The sequence below is a fragment of the Amblyraja radiata genome, chromosome 4 (assembly GCF_010909765.2).
Source record: "Amblyraja radiata isolate CabotCenter1 chromosome 4, sAmbRad1.1.pri, whole genome shotgun sequence".
Lineage (NCBI taxonomy): Eukaryota > Metazoa > Chordata > Chondrichthyes > Rajiformes > Rajidae > Amblyraja > Amblyraja radiata.
The window spans coordinates 110,668,497-110,681,313 of record NC_045959.1 but is presented as its reverse complement, the minus strand read 5'-3'; the positions used below and the strand labels follow the sequence as shown (position 1 = coordinate 110,681,313).

Sequence of the window (12,817 nt, the reverse complement as noted above, 5' to 3'; positions counted from 1 at the left end):
GTACAGGGTCTTGGTGAGACCACACCTGGAGTATTGCGTACAGTTTTGGTCTCCTAATCTGAGGAAAGACATTCTTGCCATAGAGGGAGTACAGAGAAGGTTCACCAGACTGATTCCTGGGATGTCAGGACTTTCATATGAAGAAAGACTGGATAGACTTGGCTTGTACTCGCTAGAATTTAGAAGATTGAGGGGGGATCTTATAGAAACTTACAAAATTCTTAAGGGGTTGGACAGGCCAGATGCAGGAAGATTGTTCCCGATGTTGGGGAAGTCCAGAACAAGGGGTCACAGTTTAAGGATAAGGGGGAAATCTTTTAGGACCGAGATGAGGAAAACATTTTTCACACAGAGTGGTGAATCTCTGGAATTCTCTGCCACAGAATGTAGTTGAGGCCAGTTCATTGGCTATATTTAAAAGGGAGTTAGATGTGGCCCTTGTGGCTAAAGGGATCAGGGGGTATGGAGAGAAAGCAGGTACAGGATACTGAGTTGGACATATTGAATGGCGGTGCAGGCTCGAAGGGCCGAATGGCCTACTCCTGCACCTATTTTCTATGTTTCTAAGATTGAAAACAAGGTAGTCGTGCCCAAGGTTCAGGAAGAGAGTATGTTGGTGACCATCAGGAAGGGTAGTAGGCAGAGAGTGCAGGAGACCTTTGTGGCATTCCCTTATCAAAACAGGTATACGATTTTGGTTACTGTTATGGAAATGACCCATCAGGGTTGAGCAGCAGTATCAGGCAAGGTCTGTGGCACTGTGCCTGGCTTAGAGGCACAGCAGGAATGGGTGATGCAAGGCAGAGCCATCGTGGTAAGTGACTCATTAGTTAGGGGGGGCGGACAGGAAATTCTGTGCCAGCAATCGAGACTCCAGGATGGTGTGTTGCCTCCCTGGTGCCAGGGTCCAGGAATGGCTACATGAAACCTCAAGCGGGAGGGGAAGCAGTCGGTGGTCATTGTCCGTGTTCGTACAAATGACACAAGTAAATGACACAAATAATCAAAATGATTATAGGAAGTTAGGCAAAAGCAGGACGTCCAGGGTGGTGATCTCCGGATTACTCCCTGTGCCACAAGCTAGTGAACGTGGGAACAGGAAGATAGGGCAGGTGCACGCGTGGCTGGGGAGTTGTCGCAGTGAGCAGATATTCAGCTTTTTGGACCATTGGTATCTCTTCTGTGGCAAGGATGACCTGTGAAAGAGGGACAGGATGCACCTGAACTGGAGGGGAACTAATTTCCTGGCAGGCAGGAGTGTGAGTGCTACTAGGATGGGTTTAAATTAGACTGGCAGGGGGTGGCATCCATGGCAGGACCATGGCAGATGAAAGGCTGGAAGTCGCTATTGATTTCGATGAAAGTTCAGTGGACAGAAAAGGCATGTCAAGGAGCAAGGAACTGTGGGATTTAATTTTGCACCCATCCCCTTGAGAATATTCTGCAGTCGCTCGGTGACATCCTGAACCCTGGCACCAGAGGCAACACACTATCCTGGAGTCTTCTTTGCTGCCACGCAATGCCCTGTCCATGCCCCTAATTAACGAGTCTCCGATCACTATTGTTCTGCCTGATTTCACATTTCTCCGCTGTGCTTATTTTGAGACTCTTGCAAGATCGGCATGTACTCCACTCAACGGAAGTATCATCACTGTATCCAGCATCAAACCCAATAAGAATTCTATACTCTTCAGCGAAATCACCTCTCATTCTTCAAAACTCGGGAAGACAAGCCCTGTATGCTTCATTTCTGTTTATCTGACAGAACCACCACTCACCAATCGATCTAGTGAACCTTCATTGCCTCCTCATTTGGGTAGTCGAGGCCTGTTCAAAGGCAATCTCACCAGGACCCTGCACAACTCATCTGAGGCACCTTTGTACTTGTACTCAGGTGTCCTTATGTTAAAAACTAACGTGGCATCAGCCTTCTTAACTTCTTGCTATATCCCCCTATTACTTTCAATTATTAATTTACAAAGACTCCTCAATCCTATAGAATATTTTACAAAATGGTACTAATTGAAAACGACCTTGCTTTTAATTTCCATATTAGATTCTTTCTGCTATGCCTTGTATTATGAAGTTAGCTAGTTATGAATTCTCAATGCCAACTAGCTTTGCACTCATCAGCAAACATATTTGATAATTTTCATCCTCTCGGCTAAAGCACGGACATATTTTGTGAACAGTCCATATCAATTAGCAAGCTTTACCTAGATTTTTGTGCAATCTATCCTTCCAGAGAGGCCTATCATGCAATACATTATTAAAAGCCTTGCTGAAGTCCATAGACTCCATTTACAGTCCTGCCCTCAAACTTCTTGATAGCTTTTTCAAAAAACTCAAATTCGTGAGACACGATTGCTCATGCACAAAACCATCCTGCTTATCCGAATCAACTGGTCTTTCCAAATCCTTTAGAATCCCCTCCAGGAATTTCCTACCACGGAAAGATATATAAAAATAGGTTATTCTGACTTTTTTCTATTACATCTTACTCAATCTTCAATTCAACCCAGGGTAACACCACCCAACCACATTCTCTATTTTTATTTATTAAACTCTTGTCGGCAGCTTATCCAAAGCCTACTGCCAGGTAAGCTCAGCATTCCAGTGTGTGAATCCATGGAAAGCAACTAGTTCGGATGAAGTTAGACAAAAATGCTGGAGAAACTCAGCGGGTGCAGCATCATCTATGGAGCGAAGGAAATACGTTGCCTATTTCCTTCGCTCCATAGATGCTGCTGCACCCGCTGAGTTTCTCCAGCATTTTTGTCTACCGTCGATTGTCCAGCATCTGCAGTTCCTTCTTAAATAAATAGTTCGGATTAAGTCCCTAGCCGCATCCTCAGTAACTGTGCTAATCAGCTGGCAGAGGTATTCACAAGCATCTTTAATCTCTCTCTACTCCATTTTGAGGTTCCACTTCATGGTAAATTTAACTTCATAGAGCATCAGTCAATAATTTACAGGCAGGGCACAACTTCTGGAGCACAAGGGGATTTTTAATCACACCTTTCTGATCTGCCGCGCTTTCAAGTGTGTTGACAAAAAAGTGGGGAGAGAGCAGGGAAAAGAAAGCAGAGGGGGAGTTGTGGACCCATTACGCCCGTGATTCACCTGGACTCACACCTATTTGTCCCCTCCCCCTCTCCCCACATTCCACTCTTTATTTTCAGATACAAACAGAACATCCAAATCAAGCCACCAAAGATCACATGCTCAATACACTGTGAATATATGCACAAATTAAGTTTTAACCTGTGTCTGCAGAACACCAATAAATTGATCTTTCTCTTCCAGGGACGCTTCAAATTCATCTTGAATGTGCTTCTTCGCTTGTTGAATCATTTGTAGCTCCTGATGATTTAACAAGACAAATTATGGGAGACATTGATAGAGTAGGCAGTCCATTGTTTATCCACAGCAGAAATGTAAAATACTAGAGGGTATAGAATTAAGGTGAGGGAGGGAAATGTTGAAAGGAGATGTGTGGAGCAAGTTTTTTTTGCAGTGTGGGTGGGTGTCTGGAACGCACCGTAAAGGGTAGCAGTAGAAGCAGATATGATGGTGGCATTTAAGAGGCTTTTAGAAAGGCACGAGTATGCAGGGGGTGGATGGATATGGATCACATGCATGCGGATGAGATTAATTTAATTTTGCATGATGTTCCGAACAGACACCGTGGGCCAATGGGCCAGTTCCTGTGCTGTTTCCTGGAGAGTGGTATTAGTTTCCCATCAAACCCTCCCCCAACCAAGTTTCAACAAAAGAAAATATATCAGAACAGTTATGTCAACTCTCAGCATGAGTGTGAATGCAGTAAATGTGGACTGCAAGACAAATACCCATCACAATAGTGGAAAAAACTGAAGATTTCCTTCTATGATGTAACTAAAAATGTAAAGGAGGTTTGAGAGTCCATCTGGAAATATTCAACTAGCATTTTTGCAATTATAAAGGGGCTGTCCCACTTGGGCGACCTAATTGGCGAGTTTAGAAGAGTTTGAAAAAATGACATGTTGAAGACCTCCTTCGACCTCCTTCGACTATGTTGAAGACCAGCTTTGACTAGCTACGACTAACTTCGGGAAAATTGGACACCGAATAGTGGAGAGTGAAGACGACCTCCTTCGATCTCCTTCGACCTCCCTTCGACTATGATGAAGACTATCTTCGACTACCTTCGATTGTCCTCGATTACCTACGACTAACATGCCGACTTACTAAGCCTACTAGTAAAAAAAGTATCGATTTTCTCTATGGCAACCTTTTTTAACTCGCGGGCATTTTTTTAACATATTGAAAAGAACGCTGAGGCCTAGCTGAGGCCGCGAGTACGCGGAGACCACTCTCGAGCATGAAGGAGAGTTACGAAGACCTCATACGACCTTGTGTCGACCATGCTGCGAGTATGAGTCGAGGGCAAACTCGCCAGAACTCGGGGATTAGGTCGCCCAAGTGGGACAGGCCCTTAACATTAAATTGTTTTCTATTATTCCAGAACTTTTGTCTCCACTACATTCAGCTCTGATATATATTCTATGCATTTACTGCTCCTTATTGGAAAGTATCTGGATGCACCTTTCAAGATCTTCTCGTCTTATTGTCATAGCCTGATGTTCCAAATCTGCCTTATTTCTACCATTCTACCATCTACTATTTCTACCATAGTGGACGACAGATGGCACAATGGGCTAAGTGTTCGGCTGGCAACCGGAAGGTAGCCGGTTCGAATCCCGCTTGGAGTGCATACTGTTGTTGTGTCCTTGGGCAAGACACTTCACCCACCTTTGCCTGTGTGTGTCCTTGGGCAAGACACTTCACCCACCTTTGCCTGTGTGTGTGAATGTAATTATGTGAAGCACTTTGGGGTCAATGCAAGTTGACTAAAAATGTGCTATATAAATAAAGAAATTTAATTTAATTTAATTTAATTTGCTATTTTGCCTTAGTTTTATATAACCCTAAATATCTCACAATGACAAATCTTTCAAGTCCCATTCTGAAATTTTCAAATGACATTAGCTCAAAAATCTTCTTTGGGAAAGAGATACAGATTTCACTTAATTTAACCTGGAAAAGATTTCATGGTAAAATCCCAAATGGGTTATATTTAATTTCAAAATAAAAATTAATTTACTTGATCACAGTTTAAATTGTAAACACCTCAATTAGGATCATCATTTAATTTCTGATCCTCAAAGGATTAAAAGGAGATTCAGGGTAATCTGATGTAATAATCTAATTTGTCTAGTCCCGGTGTCACTCTGATTTGAGCAACAATCCAAAGATTTTTGTTAATGGTGTCTAGTGTTAAAACAGTGCCTACCTGAAATGCCTTCTAAATCATCTCTGGCTCACTCCAAACCACCTACATTTGCCAAGTGCTGATTCATCCTGTCCCTACTAAATGGGCAAACAGGCTCAAAGGGCCAGATGGCCAACTCATTCTCTTATTTTAAGGTTCTAACAATACTCCTCTTTTGCAAAGATCTTAGACTTTTGGAACTACAGTAAACCCTCACCCTAACAGGCCACAAGGAGGGGGGGGGGGTTTAAGAGATGGAGAGATGGTGTCCGTTATTATTACCGATTGTCCGCTATAACTGAATAAGGGGGTTAGTGTGTACAGGACTATAGGAAAACAACCAACATACACTAAACAGTAAAGGACACAAAATGCTGGAGCAACTCAGCAGGATAGGCAGCATCTGTGGAGAGAAGGAACGGGTGATGTTTTGGGTCGAGAGTTTTCTCCAGGTGCTCTTGTTTTCTTCCACCTCACAAACACATGTGGGTTTGTTGGTTACTTGGCCTCTGCAAATTGTCCCAAGTGTGCAGAATGCAAAAGTGGGATAACATAGAATGAGTGTTTGGGTGATTGATAGTCAGCATGGACTCTGTAGGCCAAAGGGCCTCTTTCCACACTGCATCTCTAACTTAAAATAAATTATTTATAACCATAGTAATGACCTGAATAAAGGGATTGAGTGAACTGCTGCCAACTTTATCGATTATACCAAGAAAAGTGAATGAGCAAACAATGAAGATGATGCAGAGCCCGATGATGAGCTAAGGATTGTGGATAGATTGGGTGAAGGAGTATAACAAAAGAAAATGCAAGGTTATCATTTTTGGAAAAATAAAATAACAAAATAATTTAAATGTAAGTTAGACGACAAATTGTTGTATGAAGGGATTTGAGGTCCTAATGTATGAAATAAAAGAAGCTTGCATGAAAGTACAGAGTACAATTTTGGTCGCTGCAGTTAAGGAATTATTTAATTGCATTGAAAGGTGGATACGGAGATGTTCCTTCTCCTCATGTGAGCTATCTAAAACGATGATAGACACAAAAAGCTGGAGTAACTCAGCGGGACAGGCAGCATCTATGGAGAGAAGGAATGAGGTGAGGTTTCAGGTCGAGACCCTTCTTTAGACCTAATCATCTAAAACGATGCTTAAGAAGGAATTTATTTTATCCAATGGTCTTTTCTATTCTTTGGCCCAGGCAGCTGAATCAATAACAGAATCATCAAATTACTGGCAGACAATGGAACAGATGAAGGAATCAAGGGGTGAGGGAAGGGAGCAGAAAATTGGTGAGACCAAAGTTGGGTCAGACATAATCTTATTGTGCAGTAAACTTTTGGGGCAGTTTGGCTTCCATACATGGGTGGTTTAAAAGCATCACAGACAACAGATGGGCATTAATATAAAGTATGCAGCGACTCACCTCACGTAATTCTCCAATTCTGCGCAGAGCTTTATCTTGACCCTGACTCAAAACTACCTGAAAGTGGGTAGAATCAATTAACAATTCATGAATTAACTTCACTCCACACTGAAATTAAGCTGTACATGTTCTAGTTATTTTTTTAATTCATTTTTACAATGATAAGATTGCTAAATAACAGTTCAAAAATATAATAAATTCAATTATGGTGGTGAATATTTCAACTACAATCAAACTCTCACAATCTGTATAAATATCACCAACAACTAACTGATCTGGTTGAACCATCAACAATACGGCCAGGAAAGCACACAAAACGCTTCTACTTCCTCAGAAGTCTCCCATGTCTCCAGGACAAGGGGTCACAGTTTAAGGATAAAGGGGAAATCCTTTAGGACCGAGATGAGAAAAACATTTATCACACAGAGAGTGGAGAGTCTCTGGAACTCTCTGCCACAGAAGGTAGATGAGGCCAGTTCATTGGCTATATTTAAGAGGGAGTTAGATGTGGCCCTTGTGGGGTATGGAGAGAAGGGCAGGTACAGGATACTGAGTTGGATGATCAGCTATGATCATATTGAATGGCGGTGCGGGCTCGAAGGGCCGAATGGCCTACTCCTGCACCTATTTTCTATGTTTCTATGTTTCTATTATGCTTACCAATATCTACAATCCACAGAAAGCCAACTGTCAGGATGCATCAAAGCTTAGCATAGCAGCTACTCTGCTCAAGACAGCAAGATATTGCAGAGGGTCGTGTGTGCAGCCAGGTCAATCAGACAACCAGCCTACACATAACAGCTTTGCCAAAGAGCATATTTACAAACACTCTCACAAATATACAGCAGACATAGTGCATAATTAAGTCAGTAGATAAAAACATAGTTAAGTAAAAAATGATACAAGAAAATTTCACTCAGAATATTTACTCTTCTCTAGCTTCACAATTACATGAGAATGCAGCTTGTACATTCACTTGCCTGCATTTTTTCTTTGTCTCTCTGCAAAGTTCGATAGGCAGTAACCAGCTGAAAAAAAATGAACACAGCTAATTATGAAATATTCATCTTCAAATTTCTATTCTAAATATATTTACTTCCAAGTAGGAGCATGGAGTAACAAATAATGAATTCTCAAAAACACATTGCAACATTTTCAAGATTCTGAAATTAGATGGAGGATGAGGTATATTCTGCGTGAAATGAGGAAATATACTATGGCTGAGTTTATCAGAGTGTATTATGTAGTGTACACAGATCTGAAGAAGGGTCTCGACCCAAAAAATCATCCATTCCTTCTCTCCAGAGATGCTGCTTGTCCCGCTGTCATTCCAGCAGTGTCCATCTTCATCTGAAATGAATACCTCGCATCCATATTCACGAGGGGAAAATTTAACAAAGGGATGGTGAAATTGTAGAACAAGTAACCTATAAAGATAACCACAAAATGCTAGTGTAACTCAGTAGGTCAGGCAGCATCTCTGGAGAAAAGGAATAGGTCACATTTCGGGTCAAGACCCTTCTTCAAACGGAGTCAGGGGAGAGGGAAACTAAAGGTATGAAAAGGTACAGAACAAATCAGAGCTGGCACTGGTGACCCTTGAGCCCACAATGGTCCATTGTTGGCTGTGGAGGAGATGATAACGAAGAGATAAGGACAGTGAACATGTGGCAGGGAATACATCACCTAACAAACCTCAGGGGCAGCAGGGACCCACCGACAGCTGCAAATACATCGCTGGCAGAGGAGCTCAACCACTTTTTTGCCCGTTTCGAGAGAGGTCCGAATGAAAGAACCTCTCTCCAACTGGACCCTGCTGACCAGCCACATACCCTCCAGTTAGAGGAGGTAAAGCGGGCCCTGAGAACTGTTAATGCTAGTAAGGCTGCTGGCCCGGATGAGATCCCAGGCAGGGTGCTCCGGGACTGTGCTCGCCAGCTCGCTGGGGTATTCACAGACATTTTTAACCTTTCCCTAGCACACTCCTCCGTGCCAGCGTGCCTGAAAACCACCACTATCATCCCGGTGCCCAAGCAGAAAAACATCCCTCAATGACTACAGACCCGTTGCTCTTACATCTGTAGTCTCCAAGTGCTTTGAAAGGCTGGTCCTAGGTCACCTTAAATTATCTCTCCCCCCCTCACTCGACCCACACCAGTATGCATATAGGGCTAATAGATCTACAGAGGATGCCATAAACACTGTCCTCCATGCTGCACTACAACACCTAGAGGAGAAGGGGTCATATGTCAGGATGCTTTTTGTTGATTACAGCTCAGCTTTTAATACAATCATACCCAGCAAGCTGATCACAAAAATGCTAGACCTTGGCCTCAGCAGTCAACTGTGTCGGTGGATATTGGACTTTCTCAGTGAACGCCCACAGACGGTGAGACTTGGACCCTACACCTCGACATCCCTGACCCTCAGCACAGGAGCACCGCAGGGCTGTGTGCTCAGTCCGCACCTCTACGCCCTATACACACATGACTGCTTGCCCCATCACCCCGCAAATAGGATCATAAAATTTGCGGACGATACAACCGTGGTGGGGCTCATCTCAAATGGGAACGAGGTCGCCTATAGAGAGGAGGTGCACAGACTTTCTGAGTGGTGTGCTCACAACAATCTCTCTCTGAACACTAAAAAGACAAAGGAGATCATCACTGATTTCAGGCGACATAGAGCGGAGCTCAGGCCACTGGAGATAGGGGGCGAGGAGGTGGAGAGGGTGCCTAGTTTTAAATTTCTGGAGATCAACATCAGTGAGGATCTTAAATGGTCTGTGAACTCTGCTATAGTTGTAAAAAAGGCGCAACAGAGACTTTACTTCCTCAGAACACTGAGGAAGGCCCATCTGTCTGCTAAACTGCTGGAGTCTTTCTACCGCTGTTCGGTAGAAAGCATACTGACTTACTGCATAACTGCCTGGTTTGGGAACTGTTCAGCAGCTGACAGAACAGCTCTCCAGAGGGTGACAAAAACTGCCCAGGGTATCATTGGACTCCCCCTGCCCCCTCTGGAGGACATTTACCACTCCAGATGCCGCAGCAGGACCTGTAATATCGTGAAAGACATTACACATCCTTGTCACCACCTTTTCACACTGCTGCCCTCAGGAAAAAGGTACAGGTCGCTAAAGTCACGCACTGCCAGACTCAAGAACAACTTTTACCCATCAGCAATCTTGGAACTGAACTCTGTCTCGGGAGCGGGTTATGGGGAAGGAGGGGGGGTGGGAGACAGTGTTAATTTATGTAAATGTGAATCCATGGGTGGGTTTGGGGAGGGAGGGAGTGTAAAAAGTATGAGTATGTGAATGTTTGAAGTTCTTTTAAATGGAGAGACACAGTAATCTCGTTGTATGTGACACATGCAATGACAATAAAGCATTCTGATTCTGAAACTAGTAGGAAGACCAGTATGGGGGAGGGTCAGAGAGAGAGAGGGAATGCAAGGGTTACGTGAACTTAGAGAAATCAATATTCATACCGCTGGATTGTAAGCTGCCCAAGCGAAATAGGAAGTGCTTGTCCTCCAATTTGCGTTTGGCCTCACTCTGACAGTGGAGGAGGCCCTGCACACTCTCCCAATGAAGGCATGGGGTTTCCCTGGGTGTTCCGGATCCCTCCCACATCCCAAAGACGTGCAGGTTTGTAGGTTAATTGGCCTCTATAAAATTGTCCCTAGTGTGCGAAAATGGAATAACAGAATTAGAGTGAACAGGTGATCAATGTTCGGCATGGACTCGAGGGGACGAAGGACCCGTTTCCAAGCCGCATCTCGAAAATAAACCAAAAAAATGTCTAAAACGCAAGGACAAAGTGGTAGTAGGAGTTGAGGAGACCGGATCAAGATTTTTAATTTACTCAGAGAGTGGCTAGTATTTGGAGCGTACTGCCTAACTGTCTAGTGGAAGTGGAGATTCTCACATTTAAGTAGTATCGAGATGAGTACTTGAATTACCAAGGAATGGAGGCCATATGCTGAAAATGAGATTACTGTTATTGGATTAATACTTTGTGATCAGCATGGACATGGTGGGTCTGTTTCCAAGCTGTACAATCTTACAGCAATGTACACAAACAAATTTTGGCAGTCTTAAGGGGGATCCCGACCCAAAAAGCCGCCTATCCATGTCCTCCAGAGATGCTGCCTGACTCACTGAGTTAGTCCTCCAGAGATGCTGCCTGACTCACTGAGTTGCTCCAGCACTGTGTGCCTTTTTTGTAAATCAGCATCTGCAGTTCTTTGTGCCGACATATATTCAGCATGAGCTGACCAAAAAAAGTTTGAAAAAAAATGTTAACCGTAAAAGAGAAACCGCTGTTGAATACTTTGCTGACACCATATTGTCTTGAAATCTGATTAACCAAATATTAATCACAGTTGAGGCATCAGGTTATAATCAAAATCAGTTCTTAGATTCAATTTTGTAGCTAAGAATTCTTTGCATTAAGATTTCTAATCGATGTTGTAAAACAATATGCATTTTACAAAATTTTCAATTACTGAATTTACAGTGTGGATACTTCTAAAACCACATTTATAAATAATAATAAAAATTTAGGAGTCGGACATTGCCTGTTAAGTGAAACGCATGTTTCTGGAGGGGGAGGGAGCATTTACATCAGTACATGTGATCTCCAACAAGTGAAGATGAGATCAGCATAGTTTTAATTAGTCCAGGGGAAGCTTACTTGCACAAAATTGCTATATGTAGTAGTTACAATCTTGAACATGCTTCATAGAATTCAAAACATTGAGGTAAATAAATGTGAAAGGCGCATTGTATACAGAAATCTTTTTCCTTGATAAGTAAATTATTTAGAATTCAAGGAAATGGCTCTGCTCACAGGACAATATGTGCATTCTCAGTAGTTTATAAACTAAACTAAAACAACAAACATCCATCAGTGCAACATTTCAAAATCAGTTACCTCTGAATATTTGAATCTATAGTTTCCCAAGCTCCGCTCCATCCTACGAAACTGGTTGGAAGATGGGTCCCGACTAAGGCTCTCAAAAGTGCCTGCAGAATCTTCTGTCTCACTTTCAATATCTGACGATGGATCAAAGATGGCACCAGAAATATGAGCATCCGCATCAATTCGATTAAGTGAGTCCCTTGAAGCAGTTCGTAGCAGTGACTCTTTTGAAGGTGATGAGAAAACTGATTCTTTGGAAGAAGCTCGGAATAAATTCTCCAAAGATGGAGCACGAAATTGACGTTTTTGGACAAAAGATTGCAAGTCGGTCTTCTACAAAGGAAGCAACATTTTCATAAAATTACTTTTCAACCATTTAGATTAAGTTTTTTTTTAATTTGGTTATTTTGAAATGTGAAGTGTCTGTCAGTTAATTTAAGCTTGTTTAAATTTAGTTCTTAATGATACTTCATAATTCAAGGGTCATAATATGGAGATAATAAAATCTGTATGAAATAAAGTTTTTAAAAAAAGCAGAAACAGTGCAGATCTTTGAAATCCAAAATAAAAGACAAAGGAAATTCAGCAAGTGCACACCAGATCAGGCAGCACTGAAGACATGAAAAGAGTTAATGCTTTGATCCGAACAAGTTAAATGGCAAAGTGGGCTCCAAGATTGTCTTAGTAATCGGAAGCTGTGACCCGTGGTGTATCACAAGGTCAGTGTTGGGACCTCTGATATTTACACACAATTCATAAGTTTGCAGATAATTTGAGTGTTGTCAATGGCTAAAGCATGATATACAATAGATTAGGTGGAGGAACAGTATGGAATTTAAACCTGATAAAAGAGAAGTGATGCATTCTGGAAACAGGGGAGGCATACACAGTAAATGGTAGGTCCTCAGGAAGTGGCCATGAATAGAGAGACCTTGGAGTAAAAATGCATAAACCCCTGAAAGTGGCAGCACAGTTGGGAAGAGTGATGAAGGCATAGCAGATTACTTCATTAGACTTTTACGATGTGATATAAAAAAATATTGTTTCTAGAACATCATTTAGTTTAGTTTAGAAATACAGCGTGGAAACATCGGCACATCGAGTCCGCACCGACCAGCGATCCCCGCACATTTTCACTATCCTACAC

General features: G+C 42.4%; 1 protein-coding gene across 8 annotated transcripts in view; it reads right to left on the bottom strand.

Moving 5' to 3' along the window:
* golga4 (golgin A4) overlaps positions 1–12,817 on the bottom strand; it is a 147,423-nt gene that overhangs the window by 94,445 nt on the left and 40,161 nt on the right. For all 8 annotated transcript variants that reach the window (XM_033020254.1, XM_033020255.1, XM_033020256.1 and 5 more), the window contains 4 exons: positions 11,683–12,003; positions 7,723–7,770; positions 6,743–6,799; positions 3,265–3,363 (listed from right to left, as the gene is read on the bottom strand). In XM_033020254.1, coding sequence (XP_032876145.1) covers positions 3,265–3,363; positions 6,743–6,799; positions 7,723–7,770; positions 11,683–12,003 — 525 coding nt within the window. The remainder of the gene's footprint in view (positions 1–3,264; positions 3,364–6,742; positions 6,800–7,722; positions 7,771–11,682; positions 12,004–12,817) is intronic.